The sequence below is a fragment of the Lepus europaeus genome, chromosome 10 (genome assembly GCF_033115175.1).
Source record: "Lepus europaeus isolate LE1 chromosome 10, mLepTim1.pri, whole genome shotgun sequence".
NCBI lineage: Eukaryota > Metazoa > Chordata > Mammalia > Lagomorpha > Leporidae > Lepus > Lepus europaeus.
The window spans coordinates 39,389,516-39,414,999 of NC_084836.1; the positions used below are offsets into that span (position 1 = coordinate 39,389,516).

The 25,484-nt window shown below is 39.6% G+C and overlaps 1 protein-coding gene across 2 annotated transcripts in view; it reads right to left on the reverse strand.

Moving 5' to 3' along the window:
- Window positions 1-352: 352 nt before the first annotated feature.
- Window positions 353-25,484, reverse strand: part of ACSS3 (acyl-CoA synthetase short chain family member 3) — a 353,512-nt gene continuing 328,380 nt past the window's right edge. For both annotated transcript variants that reach the window (XM_062203158.1, XM_062203157.1), the window contains 5 exons: window positions 20,172-20,253; window positions 17,091-17,213; window positions 3,059-3,158; window positions 2,800-2,975; window positions 353-1,909 (listed from right to left, as the gene is read on the reverse strand). In XM_062203158.1, coding sequence (XP_062059142.1) covers window positions 1,841-1,909; window positions 2,800-2,975; window positions 3,059-3,158; window positions 17,091-17,213; window positions 20,172-20,253 — 550 coding nt within the window. In that variant the 3' untranslated portion in view covers window positions 353-1,840. The remainder of the gene's footprint in view (window positions 1,910-2,799; window positions 2,976-3,058; window positions 3,159-17,090; window positions 17,214-20,171; window positions 20,254-25,484) is intronic.

Below are 25,484 nucleotides of genomic sequence, written 5' to 3' on the forward strand. Positions count from 1 at the left end.
TGCTGAAGGTTCCCATCAGATTTGATTGCCAGAAAACAGTTGCAAGAAGAGGAGCTAAGATATCATCATTAAACAATCCTGGGATCTGCCTGAGTTTTTACCTTGCAAATGAACAATGATACCCATCCATCTAAGGGATTTGCTATTTCAAACAATCTTCTATTGGGAAAAAGCAAATATATTTTAATCTCAAAACATTAAAAATGGATTAAAGATCAGTTGTGATAGTAAAATGTACTCAAATAGAAGAAACCAAACAGGTCTATAATGTCCAGTTAGTTGGTTTAATTTAGGCCAAATAATAAATGTATTTTTTAGGTATTACTATCAAAAAGGCAATTTAAGCAAAAAACAATTTGAAAAGCAATTTATTTTGTAGCCTACAGTTCAAAAAAACTAACATTTTCAAAAGGTCTTTACAGAGACTGTAGTTGTATAAGACAAACAAGAAACTCATCTATCTCTCCTATATATATCATAAACCCAGACCATCATGTTAAGACAACCTACTATTGCTAGTAATCCCTATTAAGAAATGAAAGGTTGAGAAATGGCTTGACAGCTACAGAAAACCCAATGGACACACTTTGTTTAAATTTATTCTTTGATCACGGATGTCATGTGGAATCCTAAACAAATATGTAATTACATCTATATTAGTTGGTACATTCCCATATAAACTTACTAGATACTCATTTTTTTAAATGCTTAATCGCTTCTTGGAAGTTTAAATGGAAAGATGTGTCTGGATATCATACTTTTTAATGATTTATTTAAAAATTAGAGCTGTTTACGTAAACTAGTGAATTTGGTTTCTCTTAAGAACCAGAGGCGCTTGCAGCGTGCACCTGTGCCCCTCTGGGCCACATTCTGTTGGAACTGAGTAAGCTCTGCTAGGAGGGTAGAATAGCACTCTTCAGCCTTCAAGAATTCTTCTGACTCCCTGATAACCAACCAAGACACGTGGCTCAAATTCACTTCAAAAGCTCCTTGACATTACAGGACCCAGCTGCAGAGTCCCTTGGTGTTTCACCTAATGTGAAAACCTTTAATTTTGTTTCCTGAGAGTTTTCCTGCTACCCTACCCGGTGTGTACCTCATTTCCTTGTTGCCCCAGGAAGCAGGAATCATTAGGAAGTACACAGTCAACTAAGAATCTGAGACATGAGGAGAGGCTCCCCCAGGCCTTCATTTTGGTGAAGAGATTGACTTTAATGATTCCTAGGTTTTCTGTCCAGCACGTGATTTCCTTTGTCTAAGTAACAAATGACCTGAAGGTGGAGCTATAACCCCGGTGTCCTGCCTTCAACATGGCTACACAGATCCTCCCTACTGAGAAAGTAATTTCATACATCTAGACACTTACTTAAAATTTCTCATTTCATAGATTTCATTTAAAACAGTTTGGGCATCTGAGAATATTATATGACGATTATAAAATATAATTTCCAGATGAAACATGTATTCTCTGACATTTATATGAATTTTAAGACTTTGGGTCAAAGCTGCAGATTTTTAACTTCAAGAAATGGATCATATATATAGTTAATTATCACTGGCAATTCAAGTGTTTTCTAAGGAGCGTGATTTTAAAAATCTAGATCTATGTTTCTGAATGCACTGAACGTACGATGAGTCATGTTACAAGCACCTGGTAAACCTTCTAACTCAGTCAAATCAAAGGGCCAGTCCTTGCACCAGTCTTCATTAGGTTTGCTCAGACCGGACTTTACAATTCACATTTTGGTTTGCAAGTAATTTCCATTTACATATTTATTTCTGGGAAATAACTCAATTCCAGTGAGAAAATTAGCTCAAACTCAAAATAGAGAAAAAAATGTCAGGAAGCCCGCTTCAGCACTTCTTCTATCTGCCCAAAAATATTGGGGTCTTCAATTACAGGAGATACCTAGAAGGAAATTTAATGTCAGATAAACGCTTGTCCTTGAACCTCTCCCCTCTTCATTCCCTATTTGAACAATTATATGCAGTGTTGTATTCTATGTGATGCTGTATTTCAAATCATCTTATAATGCTCATGAAACAATGTTCAAAAATAGGGACGTTTGAACCAATATTTAAAGATTTCAGTCTTCCAAGGTAATAAAAGGCTCAGTTAGCAAAACTATTGGTCTTAGATGGTACTTTCTCTGGAGTTCCTCTAAAGAACCTTTCTGTGTACTTCTGTAGAAATTATTTTCTGACATTTGATCATCCAAGTCCACTTTGCTGCAATATGGCCTTTTTTTTAGATCTTGATGTTAAAAATACATTTATTTGTGTACATCCAATGAACATACAAATTAAAATACATACGCTAGAATTAAAGTTTCCTAAAATAATTTTCACTCAAAACAGGAGAAATAATTACCATAGATATGTATATACATGAATACCAGTTGAAACAATTTAAACATCTTTTGGAAGCCTCAACTATTTTCCTTTATCATTCACTCATAATCATTAATAAAGAAAAATTGTAACCATACTTCAACAAGACTGAGCTTTTGCAAATACGTTTGTATTTAACTGACATAATTACTAACAGTAAGAATACTTTCACACACTGGTTCCTATTATCAAAACATACGATCTTCACCAACCTGCTTTTCTTTCCAAAGCACACATTCTTACAGAGTAAGTATGCAATTTCCCCTCTAACATTAAAACTTGTATGATTATGTGTTTTCTTGGGACACAATTCATGCTTGAGAAGCATTTTTTTAAGCATTCTGCTGATGCCAAAGAAAAGAACACGAGTGATTCAGAACCTAACAACAACCCTCCCTGGGCACTTACCTTATATGGCTTGCCATTGACAAGGGCAGATAGAGTGTTCCGAGGAATTTTGCCTGATCTGGTTTTAGGTAACTGTTTGACAAACACTGCATTGCGAAAAGCAGCCACAGGACCAATGGTCTGTCTAACATGCTTCACAATTTCTTCCAAAACTTGCTCCTCGGTTCCATTTATATCTAGAGAGAAAGTTGAAAAGGTAAGCACTGGCAAAATCGTAGTCATTCAGAGCCCAACCCATCAGGGAAGACAACCACCTTACCTTTTTTCAATACACACAGTGCTAAGGGGACATGACCTTTCAATGGATCTTCCTTGCCAACCACAGCACAGTCTGCCACGGCACCATGGGAGAGGATCGACTGTAATGAAGAAAGGCATCCATTTCAAATACATATATACGCACGCACAAACACATGAGTGCATTTCACAGAGTCCACGGAAGGGCAGGCCTTTGGCCCAGTGTTCGGGTTGCCGTGCAGAGTGCCCACGGCTGGATGCAAGTCCCCCAGTCCTAATTTCAGTTTCCTGCTGATGCACACCCTCAGTGTCAGGAAGCGAAGGCACAAATATTTGACTTCCTATCATCCACAAGGAAGACCCAGACTGAGTTCCTGAATCCCAGCTTTGGCCTTGCCCACTCCAAACTGTTTTGAGTATTCAGGGAGTGAGCCAATGGAGGGAATGTGCACTCTGTCTCTCTCCTTTCTCTCAGTCTGCTTCTCAAATAATTTCAAAAAATTCATGTAAAACATTTAAAAGATAAATTTTGGAGTTGGCATTGTAGCCTGGTGGGTTAAGCTGACACCTGTGGCACCAGCATCCTATATGGGCACTGCTTCAGGTCCTGGCTGCTCCACTTCTGATCCAGCTACTCGCTGATGCACCTGGGAAAGCAGAAAATGGCCCAAGTGCTTGGGTCTCTGTCACCCATGTGGGAGACCTGGATCAGGATCCTGGCTTCAGCCTAGCCTAGCCCAAGTCATTCCTGCCATTTGAGGAGTGAACCAACAGATAGAAAAATCTCTTTGTAACTCTGCCTTTCAAATAAATAAATCTATTTTTTTTTAAGTTTGGGGACAGTTGTTTGGTGCAGTAGGTAAGATACTGTTCAGGGAATACACATTCCCCAGCAGAGCGCCTAATTTGGTTCTTCCTCTGCTTCCAATCTAACTTTCTTGTACTGTGCACCACAGCAGGTGGTGCTTCAAATACTTGGATCCTTGCCACTGATGTGGGAGACCTGGATTGAGTCTTTGATCCCTGATCTCGGGCTAGCTCAGCTCTGGCTGTTGTAGACATTTGGAGATTGAAACGGGATACAAGCTCTCTGTCTCTGTACTTTCCAAATAAAGTGAAAATATTTTAATGTAACAAATTTTTAATTTAATGCACAGTTGTTTCATAGTATGTATTTTCTATGAACTTTATAACTCCTTGTATGCATGGTTTCCAAATTTTGCAGCAAAATAAGCATCTTCTAATTCCATTTTCCACAGACTTTGTAAGCGTGTGTGTGTGTGTGTGTTTGAGAGAGATCAAGAGAGAAAAATTGTGAAATTTCAGCTGGGAAAAAAGTACATGCAAATGATATGAAATTCACAGCTGTGTGCCTGAAAATTTACTACTAAATCACATCATTACCAGAGGTGAATGGTTAGAATCCCCATGGTACTAACCAGAGGGTAGCAGTAATTAAGACAAATTGCTTGGCTTTCCTGGAAAGTAAATGGATTGTTTCTTCATCATAATGACTTAGTAATAAAATCAGAGAAAATGTGCAGTGGACACCACACATAAACAAAGTGCAGTGGGCTTCCACAGACAGGCAGCCTCCTGCAGACTTGACTTCAGTGCTACCATAACCACGCCTTCCAGAGGCATCCAAGGCTTCCCTGTAGTCACACAGTGAAGTTATTTTGGGGTCTGTTAGTGAACAATGAATAGAGCATTCGGTCATCTGAGTGACTACTCATCCAGAAAGGATTTTCCAAGACATGAAAGAAGAACCTGGACATGGTGAAAAGCCCTCACGGACATGAGATATTCACCGCTGACAAGGAACCATTTTCATTTTGCTCACCCTAAACTCTCAGTGCTGTAAGGAGCAAAGCAGCTACTAGTCTGGAATCCAAAGACCCCACAGATTTGAAGTAACATATGAAACAGGGGTTTAAAATGACACCACCCTGCTGGGTCATGTTCAGGGTGGACATCTGGTTCTATCAGTGAAGACCCCAGTTTGGATGCCTGCATCCCACATCAGGGTGCCTGGGTTTGATTCCTGGCTCTGGCTCCAGATTTCGGCTTCCAACTAATGTGTACCTTGAGAAACAGCTGATGATGATGACTCGAGTAGCTGGGTCCCTGCTACCCACAATAGAGAAATGGATTAAGTTCCTGGCTTCCCACTTCACCCTGCTCAGCCTCAGCTGTGGCAGGTATCTGGGGAGTGACCCAGCAGATGGGAGATCTATTTTTGTGTCTGTCTCCCTCTCTCTCAAAGTTAAAGGAAAAAAATACATGTTAAAAAAATTCTCTTAGGAGGTATCAATATATATTTAATTGACTCCAAACCCATACTGGCTCAAGCAAACAGTGAACAAACTATAACCAACAGCTCATTTGGCAATCCTTATTCTTTATCTATTTATTCATCCAATCAACAAATATTTACCCTGAGTTGCAACCACTGCACTAGACTGAATGCGGAGCAAAAACTGGAAGAGTATCATTTTATGGTGCTACAGTTTAGTAGGAGAGACAACTATCAATAATTAATCAGAAATGTTTAATTATTAATATCAAAATACAAAAGTATAAAGAGATTTAAGGAAATAATTTGGGTTATTTATGTGAAAGCTATGAGGGCATTAAAATTCATGGATAACATATAAACACAAATACTATTCATGTATTTAAAATTTTTTGTACTAAAATAAACAATTCTATTTTCATATGAACTTTCTGAATTCCCCTCATAGAGCATAAGTAACCGCTTGGCAGAAAAATACAGATATCAGAGACTTGTTTTGCATCAGATAAGATCAGTGAGCAAATTTGAAGAATGCGTAAACACTGCTTGGGCAAAGAGGAGAGAACAGGGAAAAGCCCTGTGTAAGAACTACACACATACCATTGATACCTGCAGGAAACCAGTGTGGCTGGAAAGCAGAAATAGAGTGAGTGAGAATAATGCAAAAGATTTAGGAGCTATTGAGTTGTGCTAGGGACTTCCAACTACGTTTTAGCAGCACTGGGAAGGAAATAAGGCATTTTCAGGAGTTAAGGAGGACATTAAAGATCAGGTAGACATTTTATTTCAGAGTCATCTCAGGAGCACAGAAAAGCTGAGCGCAGAGTAGACCGTTCTCATAAATTCTCTTTCCCTACATACACAGAGTCCCTCACTCTATGAGACTCCTTCAAGAGGGTGACCTGTTTGTTAGAATCCATGAACCAAGACTGGGACATCATTATACCCTCCTATACAGTTTACATATGGTTCACCCTAGTTTGCACAGTCTATGGATCTTGACAAATACATTCATTTAACACACATCTACCATTCTAGCATCACACAGAGTATCTCATTGCCCTACCCCTCCACCTCCCCTATGCTCTGCCCATTCATTTCTCTCTTTCCCTTTCTCCTAACAATTGCTGATCATTTTAGGATCCCCAGACCCCTTTTTCCATGATGTCATATAGTTGGACTTATATAGTATATGGGCATTTAAGATTGACTAGATTCATTTCAGGGCGAATTTTGGTAAAACATATACTTACTTTGTTTTCATCCCAAGTAAAAGTACTATTGAGGGTGGGTGTCACAGGTTATGCAGGGAAACCACATGAGAAGCTATTGTAATAGGTTAAGTTCATGATAGCACAAATATTTTAGGGTTTATTTAGGTGTAAAATGGAAAGAAAAATCAGTGATAAATTGGATATAATGTATGAATAAGGTAGAGTGGTTGAGAATAATTCTGTGGTTTTTGACTTGAGAAACTGCTTGGATGGTGATGCCATTTTTAAAGTCAGAAAATACAAGGGAGAACTAGGATTAGGAGGCAGTATCATGTGATAAGTCTTAGAGATGTTTCATTGGGGTACCTCTGATGTGGAGATGGGTGGATACAGAGATATGAAGAGAGACTTAATCTGCAAATGCATATTTGGAGGTCATTACTGTCCAGATGGTAATGAAAGCTGTAGACATGGATGACATTATTTAGGGAGAAACTAATGAGAAGACTGAAAGCTTTGAAGAACTCTAACATCTAATGGCTACATGTGAAAAGGAGAAGATGGAAAATTACACTACAAAGACACAGAGAAGTAGGAAAACACACAGAATTTGGAACATGTCACATTGAAGCCCCAATCTTTCCATGAAGAATTTTTTTTTTTCTAATTAAGCCAAGTTCAAAATCAGCCATCTCATTTCCGAACCCCTGTAAGACTCAATGAACTCCCAAAATTTTTAGTACAAATCCAGTATACCAGCTCACATCACCCTCAATTAACTAAGATCAAAATTCCTCCTATATTCCATGATAAGCATCTTATAGTGTTGCACTGTTAACAGTGTTCATCCATATAGCTTTTGACTCCTATAGTTCTGAGGATAACACATATCAAATATATGTGATTTGTTTGTTACATGTGTTATTAACTTCCTTGCTGATGTAGAGATGCCCTTGTCTTCTTTTCAACTAACTAAAAATTGAAGTTAAATTAATAGTGTGCAAATTATGCAACACCCTGTTCTACCAATGCTTCAACATGAATTTTTAAAATGCTCCAACAACTTTATCATTTGTTACAGTATTTTTTACTGTTAGGACACATATGTTGAGAGTAGAGAGACAAATTTAATGCCAGATATTTGCTGGCAGTCACTCTAATCAGTTGCAAATCATGGAGAATACTTTGTTCATAGCAGACAGGATATAAACTTGGCAAGCTAGATCCTGAAATTCTGACCTAATATTCTCCTAATGAGTAAAGCTACAGCTTTTACATGGCCAGCCACAGCTATAATTGTCAAAAAATAACTTACTAAAATAAGATGTTCATTGATATCTAAGCCTCTGTACCTGTTTCAAATTGCCAAAGTATCTATTCAAATTACTATATCAACAAATCAACCATTCAGGTTTTTTGTCACCTAAACAATGAAATTAACTAAACTGAAAGTCAAAACTTGTAGCTTGCAACTCTTTCACCTTGTTATTTTAATTTCACCATGTTTCTATCCTTAATCCTTATGCTTCTAGAAGTGGATGAAAAATTGTTGATTATTTTTCTATAATGTCAAAGAGTATTTTAAAATCAAATAATAGATGGCCGGTGCCGCAGCTCGCTGGGCTGGTCCTCCGCCTGTGTCGCCAGCACCCCGGGTTCTAGTCCCGGTTGGGGTGCCAGATTCTGTCCCGGTTGCTCCTCTTCCAGTCAAGCTCTATGCTGTGGCTCGGGAAGGCAGTGGAGGATGGCCCAAGTGCTTGGGCCCTGCACCTGCATGGGAGACCAGGAGGAAGCACCTGGCTCCTGGCTTTGGATCGGCACAGCACACAGGCCATGGCGGCCATTTAGGGGGTGATCCAATGGAAGGAAGACCTTTCTCTCTGTCTTTCTCTCTCACTGTCTATAACTCTCTCTCTAAAAAAAAAAAAAGTAATAGATAACACAATCCCCCATAGTATAATATAATATAATGGTTGACCATTTTTGCCCACTTCAAACACATTCTTAAAAATCTGTTAGAAATAAAACAGTTTTCTGAATTCTGTGTCAACTCTAAAAGACATTCATTTTTATAATATATAAAATTTATTAATCAACCAGTTAAAAATATGCCATAAAAGCAAGGAGGTAGCTTCCTATATGGGTCCCACAATAATATTTCCATACCAAATGATGATTTAAAAGACTGATTTGGGGCTGGTGCTGTGGCTCAGCAGGTTAATGCCCTGGCCTGAAGCGCCAGCATCCCATATGGGTGCTGGTTCTAGTCCTTGCTGCTCCTCTTCCTATCCAGTTCTCTGCCATGGCCTGGGAAAGCAGTAGAAGATGGCCCAAGTGTATGGGCCCCTGCACCAACGTTGGAGACCCGGAAGAAGCTCCTGGCTCCTGGCTTCGGATCGGTGCAGCTCCGGCCATTGTGGCCAACTGGGGAGTGGACCATTGGATGGAAGACCTCTCTCTCTCTCTCTCTCTCTCTCTCTGCATCCCTTCTCTGTGTAACTCTGACTTTCAAATAAATAAAATAAATCTTAAAAAAAAACTTGAATCATTTAAAAGGAAATCATCAAAATATACAATGCCAACATTTGAGAACAGAAGTAAACCAAATGTCTTGTGGGGTAGAGGGTGGAAATCAAAGATCGCGCTCATTCATTCCTTTCATATGGAATCCATGAAACATATGTGATTGATTGGGATTCAAATATCTAAAAAATGGAAACAGTTTTCCAGGTGCGTACATAGATTTTACAGTAATAGGCCTGGTAAATGCTTGTTTTTGGTTGTTTTGGGGGTACTGCTATTTTTCTTTAGATTTAAAATTATTTAAAAGGTTCCAAGATTTCAGGTGACTGAACTACACATAGACAGGTTTCTCAATGTTTTGAATATTGCTAATTTCAGAAAATCATTTAAAACACTCTCCTAAGATACAAGGAGTTACTATTGTGTATTGGAAGACTGTCTTTGCAATAGGAAGAAGATAGATTCTTTCTTTCAGTTTCTTTGACATTATAGTAGTCTGGGAAACAGTCAAAGAGATTCCACATCTTCATCAATATTCGTATAAGCATGTACTCAGGAAATATTTAGCAATTTTGCAACTATTTAAATCCAATAGTCCTTTTAATGCTGAGTAGAATAAAAATTGCAAGGCATCTTTGTTGGGTACACAGTCACTTTATGGAAATATATTCAATCTCCAAGAAATCATAGCAAACAAAATGGCTAATTTGAAAATAAAAAGTGACACTTTGGTCAGAACAACCTTCAAAAAGGCCAACTGTTTGTGAACACTGCTCTAGGCATTATGTACAGTATGTTAACACCAGATTTCCAAGCTCCAAATGATATTTGTGAGACGATTTAACAAACTGGAACTTTTAAAAAAAAAACTTATTTTACTTATTTAAAAGGCAGGGTTACACACAGAGAGTCAAGTCAAAGAGAGAAAGAGATCTTCCATCTGCTGGTTTACTCCCCATATGGCCACAATGGCCAGGGCTGGGCCAGGCTAGACCAAAGCTAGGAGCTTAGAACCCCATCTGGGTCTCTCACATGGGTAGCGGGGCCAGTGCTTGGCCATCTTAGAAGTGAAGCAGCTGCGAGTTAAACTAGTGCTCTGTGGGATGCTGCTGTCATAGGTGGTAAGCTTTACCCACTGTGCCACAACACCAGACCCATAAACTAGAACTTGAGCTACAAGTTTAAAGAATGCAGTCAGGGAGCCCAATCTGTTTCTCACAGATATCTTTGCATGAAATACCTTGCCAACAGTAGTTAAACAGACTGAGTAAAAAGGACCACATTGGTGCCTACTAATTCTGGCTCACAAGTCCTGACCTGTCCTACTTCAGACCCAATTTCCTATGGATCTCCTTGACACTACACCACAATACCCTATGTGTTGACCTGAATGCCAGGCTCTCAAATATCATCATCTGTTAAAATAGATTTTATTATTTGATAGTCACAGAAGACCTCACTCGTACTGGAACCTGCCAGGACAATGTCCTCTTAAATTTATAAGTGCAATCCTGACTCCGTTTTCTTATGATGAAAACACAAAAAAGAACGTAGTTTCCTGAAGTATTTTAATATAGCAACTTTAATAGAAAATCTGCTTGACTTAGTCTTATGTAATACACCTTGTGTAGTATAGTCATAATATTTTTACTTGGAGAAACTGGAAAAACACAGATGTTTTCAAGATATATAGGAACCTTCATTCTTTCTTTTTTTACACATGAACTTTTAATGGAGTAAGAGCCTCAAATCTTTATTTCAAAAAGTCAAAATGGAATTTAGCATGAACCGTGGAGAGCCCTGAAGAAGCATTCAACAGAAATGTTTTGGGGCACTTTAATATGAGCTGGTTACATTGTCAAAGTAAAATTCCAGATACATACTAAGTATCAATTTTCTAAGCATTTTTGTTAGGAGCTGAGAAAAATAGTAAAGGATTTTGACTTACATCTTTCTGAAAGATTCTAAATACTGAGAAAACAAACCTAATATGAGCTGATGTATGAATAATCTTGTGGAACAAACATTTGATCAAGAGTAAACCACATGACACATATATAGGGCGATGTGCTGCAGTAGTATAATGAGGCTTCAAAAAGTTCATGGCAATGCCTATTATTAAAATCTACATGAATTTCAAAATGTTTCATCAAAATAAATTCGTCTTTTAATTTCACTTTTCCACAAACTTTTTGAACAAGTACCCTCATAACCCAGTGACAAAATTTCTGTTAGACACTAATAATTCTGGCACTTCTTTCTACTTTTATATTTTAACTGCCTGTCTTCTTACCTTACTTTGCTACACACAGTGAGAAGGATGCCAGTACAAATGTAACAATATACAGCATGAATTTGAATACGTTGACACTTTTCATGCTAAAAATAAGAGGGAGGAAGAACAAAGGATTCTGACTGATAGAAAGAGCTGCGCATGTGCAATCTGTATTTTGACTAGCTGAGCCTGCCAGACACAAGTACTGGAGGTAATAATCATTAGAAATTCATACAACCAGATCTACCTTTGCCCAATATATCAAATCACAAAGCATACATTTCAACTTTTAGTTATAACATATGGAGTCATTTAAACGCAATATAATACTAACACAGCAGTCACATGTTTCCAAATAGTTAATGAAATTCTTTGCTTTTACTCAAAAATTACCAACCTGACTGACACTTTTAAGAAGTCAGTATCTAGAAGAATGGGCTGAATTCAAGGACAACTTTTAGAGAGGGGGCCTGTGCTTTAACGAGGGGAAGAAGAACGGAATCCGTGCTTCTACATACTCCAACGCCACTCAACTGCCAATCTCCCTGTGTTCATTTTATTCTTCCACACAAATGGTAGTGCGTTTACTTCATTCCATCTAACAACTGTTTTGGGATTTGATTCTGGAAAAGTTAATACATTCTACTTCACCTCTTCCACAAATTATGATGAAAAGCACTGGGCCAGAGAACGTATCACAAGACTATGAGAACTTGGGAGAGGACATGATGGTGAGTTCTCAGCTTTCTGCTCATTTGGGAATTTTTAATTTTATTTTATTACTGCCATGTCTGCTTCACATCATATGTATTCTGGCCTGCAGACCACAGCAGCCCAAGATGTGGAATTGCCAATGGACAGAGACTGAAAAAGCACCAAGAAGGGCCGGCAGTGCCTACGCAGGGGCCTAGAAAAAGGAGCAGAGAATCGGCAAACAGATTTCATCCTCCCTATTTTGGATGAATGACAAAAATGAGCAGTGCCCTTCTGTCCCCACGGAGCTGTAGCAAACTTGTTGACCCTCCCTATCTCACACAAAGCAATTCTCAGCAAAGAAGCTGTGTACCTTCTCTCCTCCACTGCAGCTGTGCATCACAACCTGCGCTGTGGGCACTCCCCTACCGGACACCAAGAGAACCTGGGAAGAGGCAACACCGCCTGTCCTCCCACCGGCAGCCATGCAGTCCATAAGACTGGAACCCTGATGACTCGCGCTGCCCAGCACCAGGCAACAGTCCGCAAAGGCCCCTCATTCCTCACCCAGCGACATCTCACGACTGCACCCTGGTGAAGTGTGGGGAAGCAAAGCCTGCGTGACCGCCCTGCAGAACAGCAGAGGGCAGTCCTGGGCATCACAGTGAAGAGGACCCAAACATTTCAGTCCGGCCTGTTTAGACCTCTAACACTAAGTAAGAAATTGAAAAATCACCCATTAGATGTATTTGAAGGAGGTCACAGAGCCAACTGTTGCTCCCGAAACTGGAGAGACAGATGTGTGAAATCAGCAAATCACAGCTTCCTGGAGCCAAAACGATTGCCAAAACCAGGGCTGGCAAAGGAAAACTCCAGGCTGTCACTGGTGAACTACCGATGCTCAGTGTGAACAAGTCTGAGAGTTCAAAACTTCAAGGGAATCCAGCATTGGGGGGGGGGGACACTTTTGTGAGTTTTCTATCTTCAAGAATAACCTGCTTCTCAAGAGTAAATATCAGAGCAAAATCCCCTTATAGTTTTTGCATGAGTTGATGCAAAGGATGTATTTTTCTAACTATTCTGCAACATTCTGTTTTTCTGAAAAAAAAAAAAAACTATTTTTTAACAGAGCCTAACCTGACAGAACTTTGTCAGAGCTGAAGTGACACTGGTAAGAGTAAATACATAGCTTTACCCCTTTCCGGCTCTCTATTCCCCCTGAGGGACACAATAAACTGAGAGACAAGGGTGATGTTCATGGTCCTGTGGCATACGCACCCAAGGATGAAACTAAATCACAGGATTAGAGAATTGCTTCCCTTGCATCTTACCACAGTATTAGTGAAGTTCTATTTACTGCAATTATTTTTAACTAATACATCATTTTCTTGTTTCAGTAAAAACAATTACACGCCAGAAAAAAGAACAGTCTCAAGAGAATATAGACGCATTAAAAGCAGGACTGTTGGAATTTTTAGACAAGAAATTTTAGAAAGCACTATGGCTAAGATATTAAGAGGCTTAATAGAAAACGTAGACAACATGAAAGAATAAAATACTGTAAACTAGGAGAAAGATGAAATTTTAGAAAAAGAAGAAAAAAGAAATACTACAAATCCAATACATGGTAACAGAATGAAGAAGGCCTTTTGTGCACTGAACACAGCCAGATAAAGAATCTCTGAGTTGGAAGCTATCGCAGCAGAAACGACTAAACCTGCAAAGCAGAAAACAAACAATGAAAAAGTAAAAGCAGAAGAACAGAATATCTAAGAAGAGTGGGACAACTACACAAGATGTTAGCTATACACAGGAATACCGGTCAGAAAGGAGAACAGGGACAGAGCAACACTTGAAGCAATAATGGCATTTCCTCCAAATTAATGAGAAGCACAAACCACAGATTCAGACATTGCAATGAACAACAAGGATAAAAATCAAAACAAACAAACAAAATATACAAAGGTGTATCATACTCAAAGTTCAGAAAAAATGGGGCTGGTGCTGTGGCACAGCAGGTAAAACCGCCACCTGCAGAGCTGGCATCCCACATGGGCACCAGTTCAAGACCCGGATGCTCTTTGTAACTCTTTCAAAATAAATAAATAAATCCTTAGAAAAAAAAGTTCAGGCCGGCGCCGTGGCTCACTAGGCTAATCCTCCACCTTGCGGCACCGGCACACCGAGTTCTAGTCCCGGTCGGGGCACCGGATTCTGTCCCGGTTGCCCCTCTTCCAGGCCAGCTCTCTGCTGTGGCCAGGGAGTGCAGTGGAGGATGGCCCAAGTCCTTGGGCCCTGCACCCCTTGGGAGACCAGGAGAAGCACCTGGCTCCTGCCATCGGATCAGCACGGTGTGCCAGCTGCCTCTCTGTAACTCTGCCTTTCAAATAATTGAATAAATCTTTATAATAAATTACTGAAAAATAAAAGCAAATGTAGAAGAATTACACTATTCAACTTCAAGCTATAGTATAGATTGTCAATCTACACCCTGCACTATATATACAACTTAACACAAGATGTAAAATGAAACTGCTATATAATTTTAAACAAAAAAACTACAAGCAAAATGGAGATGATAAATTTCAGATGAAATTAAAAGTTGTTATGACTTTGAGTTTTTAGGGGCCAACATTGTGGCATAACAGTAACGCTGCTGCCTGTAACGCTGGCATCCCCTATGGACAAGGGTTTGAGTCCAGTCTGCTCCATTTCCAAACCAGCTCCCTACTTATGTGCCTGAGAAAAGCAACAGAATATGGCCCAAGAGTTTAGGCCTTTGCTACTCACATGGGAGACCCAAATGAAGGTCTAGGCTCCTGGTTTCAGCCTGGCCCAGCGCTGACAATTGAGGTCATCTAGGGAGTGAACCAGTGGATGAAAGATCTTTCTCTATAACTCTTTAAAATAAATAAATCAATCTTTTTTTTTTCTTAAAAATAGAGTTCTTAGATATAACACCAAAATCAATATTATGTAAAAGAAAAAATACTGATGAATCAGATTATATCAAATGAAAACCACTTTCACTCTGCTAAGAATATCTTTTATAAATTAAAAAGACCAGGAGCCAGAGCCGTGGCTCACTTGGTTAATCCTCTGCCTGTGGCACCGGCATCCCATTGGGCACCGGGTTCTAGTCCCGGTTGCTCCTCTTCCAGTCCAGCTCTCTGCTGTGGCCCTCAAGTGCAGTGGAGGATGGCCCAGGTCCTTGGGCCCTGCACCTGCATGGGAGACCAGGAGGAAGCACCTGGCTCCTGGCTTCGGATCGGCGCAGTGCACCGGCCACAGCAGCCATTTGGGGGGGTGAACCAATGGAAGGAAGACCTTTCTCTCTGTCTCTAACTCTGCCTGTCAAAACAAAAAAAAAAATTAATTAATTAATTAATTAAAAAGACCAGCTGCAGATAGGAAGAAAATATTTGTGGGGCAGGCATTTGACCTTGTAGTTAGCCCTCCCATTGTGATGCTGCCTACCTATGCTGGAGTGACAGGGTTGGAGTTCTTGCTCTGCTCCCGATTCCAGTTTCCTCCTAATGTACATTCTGGGAAGCAAGAGCTGATGGCACAAGTATCCGGATCCTTTCCATTGACATGGGAGCCTGGTTTGAACTCCAGGCTCCTGGCTTTGGCCCACTCGCGCCTTGGACACTGAGGGCATTTGTGGAGTGAACCGGTGTATCATATTTCCGCTGTCACATTCTCATTGTCTTTCTCTCTCCCCTTCTCAAATAAATTCAATTCAAAGACAAAGGACTACTATATGAACTCTCAAAAATGAACCTTATGTAAACAACTCATTTTTAAAAAATCAGTTTTTTAAACAGATATTTCACCAATGAAAATATATACATGACAAATAAGTATGTGAAAAGATGCTCAATGGTTATATTAAATAGTCATTATGGAAATACGCAATAGCATCACACATCTATTAGAACATTTTACATAAAGAATAATGAGACTACTAAGTTCTGGAAAGGGTGACAAGACATAGCGATTCTCAAACACAAAAGGTAGGTATATAAAACAGTACAGACACTCTAGAGAAGAGTTTGGCAGGGTCTAATGATCTTAAACGTGTCCTTAGCATTTAACCAACAAACCCACTGTAGGTCCTTAGCCTAGAGAAGTGAAAACATTTTGTTCTTACACAAAAACCTGTACTTGAATTTATTTAACAGCCTGAATTTATAATTGCCCCAAACTAAAACCATTCTATGTGTCCTTCAGAGGATGGATGGAAAGACAAGCTCAGCAGTCCACCAACACAACAGACTAATCCACAGCAGTCCAAAGGAAAAGCTACAGATGCGTGCAACAACTTGAAAGAACCTCACATGATTTTTTTTCTAAAAGAAATAGTCCAATCTCAAAGGTTACAACACTGTATAATTCCATGAAGACGATATTCCAGGTAAGGTAAAACTAGCAGTATGAGAAGTCGGCAGGGTTGGAATACAAAGATGACATTATTAGGGTTCTTTGGCAGAGTTAAAATTGTTCTGAATCCTGACTGTGGACATAGTTACAAGACTCTTGCCAAATTAAAACAACAACAACAACAACAACTCAGAGTTGTATATAATGATAAAATATATTTTACCCTAGAAAAAGCTTAAAAATTAGAAACATTTTTAAAAAGCCTCCTGGGGGGAGCTGTGTAAACTTACTTTGGAAGAGAATTCTAGGGGTTTAAAAGCACCATCAAATGTTTAAATGCCCCAACCACTTAAGGACTACATGAAAACCTGATTCTTAAACAGAAGCAAATCAAGAAGCCAGAGTCAATCAAGTAGCAGATATCAAAGCAACCCAAATCGGTTCTCTTCTTTAAAAAAACAGATGCACACACTTCCAACTCCTCCCCACCTCCCCACAGGGGTAGGGTAGTGTAGAGATTATGAAAACTCACAGGAGAAGGAGTAAGGTGAGAGTCACCCAAGAGTAATCTAGTCCCTGCTATAAATGAAGGATGCAATCCTAATACTGTCTCCAGTTCTGCTCTGATCTTAAACACTACTTAGGATTGAAAACTGGCGTCTGTCAGTACCTCTTCAAGGGAGCCTGCCGAAATCCTGTGACCTGCAACATTGATTACATCGTCAACTCGAGACATAACATACACATAGCCTTCTTCATCCATGTAACCAGCATCCATAGTGTCATAGTATCCCTGAAAAGAAGAATCAATGCTGTTTAAGTAAAATGCAGTGTTAGACAACTCAATCATTTAAACTTGGTAAAACACAGAATGTGATAGAAATGTCTTTACTGTATACATTTGAATTTTTCATAGAGTATGAAACTAAGTTAATTTTTATTTTAAAAGTTTAATAGAATCACTTTGATGCTCTATAAGCCAGGAACAAGTTAAAATGTTCTTAGATTATGTTCAAGTTAAGTGTGTGAACTTAGTGTTGTAAAGTTTATGAACCCAATCTCTTTTTTAATGAAGAAGTAATAGCTCAATATTTCCAAAACACTTTGGTATTACAAAGTAATTCCTTGATAGATTTCTTCTTAAATTGTATTAATTTTTAAAAGCTTCAAAATCTCCTATGAATAATTATAAAATATATCACTAGTTTGTTAACATGGATTAGGACTGGATTCAGCTTTAGTAAAATTTAATAGTATAAAATTTAATTTTTAATCACTCAGAGTAGCACATCTTTGCTCTCCCAGAAAACATAATACAATGAAAATCAAGAATAAGTAGTCGACAGAAATATCTTTTACTTTCCCTAATGTTTTTGAGTTATCTTGATACCTATGTTAGCATGGATTCTAGTACAAATCCTGTTACTCAGTACAAACAGTATGTTCTTAATTGAATGAAAAATTGAACTCTGCCTTTTTTTTTTTTTTTTGACAGGCAGAGTTAGACAGTGAGAGAGAGAGAGAGACAGAGAGAGAGGTCTTCCTTTTCCGTTGGTTCACCTCCTAAATGGCCGCCATGGCCGGTGCCCTACACTGATCCGAAGTCAGGAGCCAGGTGCCTCCTCCTGGTCTCCGATGCAGGTGCAGGGCCCAAGCACTTGGGCCATCCTCCACTGCCTTCTCAGGCCACAGCAGAGAGCTGGACTGGAAGAGGAGCAACCAGGACAGAATCCAGCGCCCCTACCAGGACTAGAACCCGGGGTGCTGGCGCTGCAGGCAGAAGATTAGCCTAGTGAGCCATGGTGCCGGCTGAACTCTGCCTTCTAAAACTTTTGTGAAACTTGCATAAAATAGTGTAATCTGTAGAAGACAACAGCCTCTGGCACATTATGTGCCCTCAAATAATTTCCAGTTTTGGGAGCTGGTACTGTGGCACAGCAGGTTAAGCAGCCAGCATCTGAATACAAGTTCAAGTCCCAGCTACCGTGCTTCTGATCCATCTTCCTGCTAATATATCTAGACAGGCAGTGGACCTTGGCTCAAGTACTTGGATCTCTCCCACCCACATGGGATAACAGAATAGAGTTCTTGGCTCTTGGCTTTGGCCTGGCCCAGACCTAGCTGTTGTGACTATCTGGAGAGTAAACCAGCAGATGAATTTCTATCTCTTCTCTCTGCAGCTCTGCCTTTTAAATAAATAAATAAACAAACTTCAAAAAATAAGAAGCAGCATTTACTGCAAGTACTATGGTTATTAATATTAATGGGGCCATCTAGAGTAGTTGTTAAGACCATGAACTCTGGAATCAGACTCTGAACATATGTGAACTCTGGGTAAGTTACTTGACTCTTCTGCGCTCAGATAGGAAGTCTGAAGTTGGGCAGGAAGACAGTTACATCACATAGCTCAACCATATACTGGGGCTTTGAGGGAATGTTAGGTGTTCAAGGTAATCATGTCAGAACCATGTGTACACATGACTTTCCACTGGTAGGTTGTAATAAATCATGTTAGGACTCTGATGATTTGGCTATAGCCCATCAGGTAGATAGACTGGGCTTATGGCAGTCAACCACGCTGACAAACCTTCCCTGCCATGGTCTCTCATAAGTCTGTTTAATCTTGGCTACTAAAGTCATTCAACTCAGATCTCCTTCCAAACAAAGCTATTTTAGTATGATTTGTCTAGTTGATTAGGTTATCTTTTACTTATAAATAATAAAGATAGAATGCTAAATAGTTGGATTTAATTTTAAGTAAAATTCCAATCACTCATTTCTTTTAATCTAATTGTGTGATGGGATATCAGTTTTTTCCTTTTAATCGTTTTGTTTTTTAAATGATTGCATAACTTGTAATACTTATACACTTTATGGGGACAGTTCAGTATTTCAACAGATATATGAATCATAAGCCAATCCAGGCAGCTAGCCTTTCCACTTCCTTATCCTTTCTTTGTTATTGGGGAGTACCAGATCCCCCTTTCCTATACTTTACACATCTTGGGAAAAGAAGAAGGAACAGGGCAGCAGACAAGTGATTTGGGGATCTGGATGAGCATGATCAATGCAGTGTTACTATGAAAACACTACGCTTCACCACGGAACACAGCAACATAGGACAAAATGGGAAGGAGGAAGGCACTCTGTGATCTATGGCACTGGGATGGGAATGGACATTAAGAACACACTTTCTAGCCTTTATTTATATTTTAAAACTGAATTTTAAAATAGACAACTCAAGGTATAGTCAGGAAAAGGACCACAAAAGTAGATAAAGGGTTGCAAAAATACAACATGTGGGAAAGCCAGATGTATTTTGCTCACGTAACTAGTTGTAGAGGATGTTAATGTATCTCACTGACATTATGGAATTCTGATTACTTACTCTTAGTCTATACAGAGGAATCCAGTGAAAGAAACAAAGAATACTGAAAGCCTCCAAAACATTCTGGTTTCAGAAAAAAATCCTTATACTGACTTATACTGAGGACTATTATGTTCTAGGAAAAGTTGCCAAGAGAAATCGAGAAATTTCTACATCCAGAGACAGATAATACAGATAAAAATGACTTACTTAGGTAATTGTGGTTTGGGCATCCTTATCCCTGAGAGATGGAAACTGGTCCACATAACCTTTAAAAGTTGTTTTTTGATTCATGATTCTAGGAACTAGTTGTTCAATTTATTAGACAAGAATTATAGAAAAGCATATAAGAAGATTCTTTTCAAAGTATGTATAAGTTCTTACAGGAAATTTTTCAAAGTACAAATGCTTGAATGCTTCTTGATTCTTCCAAAGTCCAGAAAAGGCCCCAGGAGGTAATGGCAACCTAATAAAGAAACAGAACATTTAAAATTATAATGAAAATGGTAATAAAAACAGATTCATTAGAACTATTTTGCCAATGTGACAGATAATTATAATTCAAATCTTACACTGAAATGTAATCCCTAAATACGCTGGACACATCATGTCCAATAGAGACTAAGTAATTTACCACAGAGAAGCAAAATTAGTGAAAAATGACTATCGCTTCTGGAAACTACATAAAAGGCACACAGTTGGCATTCAGATAGTTATTAGTAATAAAAATTGTTTCAATAAGGAACACATCTGCAAAAGAAAACCAAAACATACATCACCGAGTTACTTAAGAGATGCATGCTTCCAGTATAGGAAAATAAATCCTTTCTTTTGAAGTACCAAGGCTCCAGCTGTCATCTTTGCCTGTCTACATAATGGAATGCTCTAATTAAGCATCCTGTGTACAATCTCATCTTCCCAATCCGTGTGCCTCTCTCTTCTGGGAATTCCCTCTCACTGCTCCTTGTTTCTTTTCTTTTTTTTAAAGATTTATTTATTTATTTGAAAGTCAGAGTTACACAGAGACAGAGGAGAGGCAGAGAGAGAGAGAGAGAGAGAGGTTTTCCATCCAATGGTTCACTCTCCAGATGGCTGCAACAGCCAGAGCTGGGCAGATCCGGAGTCAGGAGTTTCTTCCAGGTCTCCCACATGAGTATAGGGACCCAAGCACTTGGGCAAACTTCTACTTCTTTCCCAGGCCATAGCACAGAGCTGGATTGGAAGTGGAGTAGCCAGGACTAGAACTGGGGTTCATATAGGATGCTGACACTGCAGAGTGGGGCTTTAACCCACTGTGTCACAGCACCAGGCCCTCCAGATTATTTCAACTGAATTTACCATGTTTATAGTTCTAAATCACCATGCACACAATTTCACTCTGGAAGTTTAATTTACTTAACATATTTACAAAGAGTATGAAAATTATTTAATTATTAAGCATTAAAATAACATTTCAATATGGCAATACTAAAAATCAATTCAGCAGTTGCACTATATCACAGGTAAAGATGTAATAGGGACATAAAGAAACAGCAGCAAATCAAATTCCTATATGGGCAAAAGGGGTAACACTAATGAGCAAAGCAGACTACATATAAAATAAACAGTCAGTAACACTAGATGGCAATGCATTCTGCTTGCAATCTATATAAGGAATAAGTTTCAATTGATCCCAAGAAATACACCCTTTCTGCCTTTCATGGTATCATTTTTGACAGACATATGGGAATTAGAGTATATCTCTCTACTATAAGAAAAATAAAATGTAACTGTAATAAATAGCAACTGACATTAATACTGATTTGGAAACAATACACACTGGTGGGATTTGAAGCCAATTAGAATGCATATGACAGCCACATGGGAACTTCTGTCTTATTTTTACCTGGTTCTGATATATAGGAATGCTGATCCAATATTTAAACACATCACTGACTATGCTAAGAATTAGGCATATCAAGACTAGAATTTCTATCATTTTATCTACCCCAAATTTAAGATTTTGGTCCGCCAGCACTCACATTCTGAATCCTCAATGAATAGACTTCTGAACACATGTGATAATGATTCAAGTGAATTATTAGAGTATTAATGCTATCTTTGTGGCCTGGTATCCACAGTATATGTAAACAGGACCAAAAATGTAGCAGTGTATGGTATAAGTGTTACCGGAGAATGGCAGAGTCCTTGTCTTCGCACAAGAAAGAATTCAGGCGTGAGACAGAGTAGTGGAAAGCAAACAGTAAGGTTTATTAGTGCAGGGACATCTGTGAGAATGGATGGGCAACTCTCCAGACAGAACCTGAGATAGAGTGCCCAGTCGCTCTGACTGGGGTAGAGCGAGGTTACATGGTTGAGTGGAGAGTACACCTGGGCAGGCCAGGTGGGCAGCTCAGCAGAGGCAGAGGGCTGAGTGTCCAGTCCAGTTGAGGCCGGGGGTTTTTAGGGGATGGGTCTTGCCTTCCTGCTTCTTCTCTTCCTGGAACAAAGGACTTTTTGGATGTAAATAAGAAAAATTCCTTTCTGAGTATTCCCCCTGAAGTTATCAGACAGGGGGAAGCCTGGCTGACATCAGCCTGCCTTAGAGGAAGGATGGTTATTGGGTAGAAGGGGTAGGGCATTTGAAGTGCAGATACTGGGCTGCACCTGAAAGGTTATTGGGATGACTTTGAGATGCATATGCTGGACCTATGTGTCTCCTTAGGCCTTGTCACACACAAATAAGCTCATATCTGGCTTCCTACCTAACGTAAGTATTACCAGAGAGAGGGAAAATCTTATACTTGGCCAAAGTCAGGTTTACAACATCTATTCTTAAAATACTATGCTATGGTAACCTGTGCCTTTTCTTGATTCCAGAGGAAAATATGAAACTAATGATTAGTAACAGAGTACATTCTTATGTCAACCAAACCCTATAGGATGAAAAATACAGGTAGGTATACTCTGAGGGGAAAAAAAATTTTAAGAGAATAACTGAGATTATTTAGTTAAGTAAACGTAAGCTTTCTGAACTGTTGCACATATTATATATGTATACATTTTCTGAAGAAGGTCACTACATGTTTTTTAAAGTATTACTCATTCCTGTAAGAAGACATGAATTAATTTGTATATACTCACAGATCATGGCAATTCATAATAAAATGCCATGATTCTTTTTATGGGGCTCATGAGGATAAGTAATTTCAGAATACCCTTTAGAACCCTGATATAGGTGTGAAAATAGAGATGTAAACCAATGGAACCGAATAGAAACCCCAGAAATCAATTCATGCATCTATATCCAAGGGAGCTAAAATTAATCCTTGGAGAAGGGACAGTCTCTTCAACAAATGGTGCTAGAAAAATTGAATCTATACATGTGGAGGTATGAAACAAGACTTCTACCTTACATCTTTACACAAAAATCAACTCAAAATGGATCAGGATCTAAATCTATGACCTGATCCCATAAAATTACTAGAGAAAACATCAGGGAAACTCTGCAAGACATTAGCCTAGGAAAAGACTTCTTGGATAAGACTCTAAAAGCACAGGCAATGCTAGTAAAAATAAACAAATGGGATTACATCAAGCTAAGAAGCTTCCACATAGCAAACTGAATACTCAACATAATGAAGAGGCAACAGACAGAATGGGAGAAAGTATTTGCAATCTATTCAACTGATAAAGGGTTAACCTATAAAGAGCTCAAGAAGCTCAATAACAACAAAGCAAGTAATCCAGTTAAGAAATGAGCAAAAGACTTGAACACTCTTTTTTTTTTTTTTTTTTTTTTTTTTTTTTTTTTTTTTTTTGGACAGGCAGTTAGACAGTGAGGGGGAGAGAGCAGAGAGAAAAGTCTTCCTTTTTCCGTTGGTTCACCCTCCAAGTGGCCACTACCACCACTATATATATAGAGAGAGAGAGTGGGAAACAGTGGGATTAGGGAAACTTTTCCCCCATATCCTTGCCAGCATTTTTTACTGTTTGTTGATTTCTGTGTGAGAGGCATTTTAACTGAGGTGAGTTGAAACTTGATTGTGGTTTTTACTTGAATTTCTCTTATGGTTAGCGATCACATGCATTTTTTCATGTATCTGTTGGCCATTCAAATTCCCTCTTTTGAAAAATGAGTGTTCGGCCTGCGCTGCGGCTCACTAGGCTAATCCTCTGCCTGCAGCACCAGCACCCCAGGCTCTAGTCCTGGTCAGGGTGCCGGATTCTGTCCCGGTTGCTGCTCTTCCAGTCCAGCTCTCTGCTGTGGCCCAGGAGTGCAGTAGAGGATGGCCCAGGTGCTTTCATATATATATATATATATATATATATATATATATATATATATATATATATATAGAGAGAGAGAGAGAGAGAGAGAGAGAGAGAGAGAAAGAGAAAGAGAAAGAGAGAGGGGGGGTGGTATGGAATAGCACTCAAAAAAAAAATTATGGCCGGCGTCGCGGCTCACTAGGCTAATCCTCCGCCTTGCGGCGCCAGCACACCAGGTTCTAGTCCCGGTCGGGGCACCGATCCTGTCCCGGTTGCCCCTCTTCCAGGCCAGCTCTCTGCTGTGGCCAGGGAGTGCAGTGGAGGATGGCCCAAGTGCTTGGGTCCTGCACCCCATGGGAGACCAGGATAAGCACCTGGCTCCTGCCATCAGATCGGCACGGTGCGCCTGCCGCAGTGCGCCTACCGCGGTGGCCATTGGAGGGTGAACCAATGGCAAAAGGAAGACCTTTCTCTCTCTCTCTCACTGTCCACTCTGCCTGTCCAAAAAAAAAAATTATATCTTGTCTTTTACAACAAAACGGATGCAACCAGAAATGATTATACTTAGTGAAATAATCCAGTCCAAAAAAGATAAATACTCTGTTTTCCCTAATCTTTGGTAACTAATAGAGTACAAATAAATGTAATAAATAATTATTTGCATTGCAATCTGCACACAGTTATTCCTGTGCATAAACTGTTAGGAGGAAATGGCTTGGGGCTGGCGCTGTGGTGTAGCAGGTAAAGCCACTGCCTGCAGTGCGGCATCCCATATAGGCGTGTGGTTGGAGTCCCAGATGCTCCACTTCCAATCCAGCTCTCTACCACAGCCTGGGAAAGCAGAAGATGGCCCAAGTCCTTGGACCCCTACACCCGCACTGTCTACTTCAACATGATCACTTTTCCATTCAATTATTGTTATAGCCATTGTCTATATTCCCTCTACCAGGGTCTTTTTGTTTTTACTTGCTGAACTTTTTATTCAGTGAAGTATTAAACCTTCTTATTGCAATCTAAATTTAAAATATGGTATCTCACAAACTTAAAAAAAAAAAAGGAAGAAGGGCAGGAAGGAGGGAGAAAGGGAATATCGTTATGTTCTCAGACTTTGATCTATAAATCACAATCTAGTAAAAATTAATTAAAATAAAAGAGATGCTGGCACTGTGGCATAGCAAGTTAAAGATGCTGGCTGCAGGGCCGGCGCCGCGGCTCACTAGGCTAATCCTCCGCCTTGCGGCGCCGGCACACCGGGTTCTAGTCCCAGTCGGGGCACCGATCCTGTCCCAGTTGCCCCTCTTCCAGGCCAGCTCTCTGCTGTGGCCAGGGAGTGCGGTGGAGGGTGGCCCAAGTCCTTGGGCCCTGCACCCCATGGGAGACCAGGGTAAGCACCTGGCTCCTGCCATCAGATCAGCGCGGTACGCCGGCTGCAGCGCGCCTACCGCG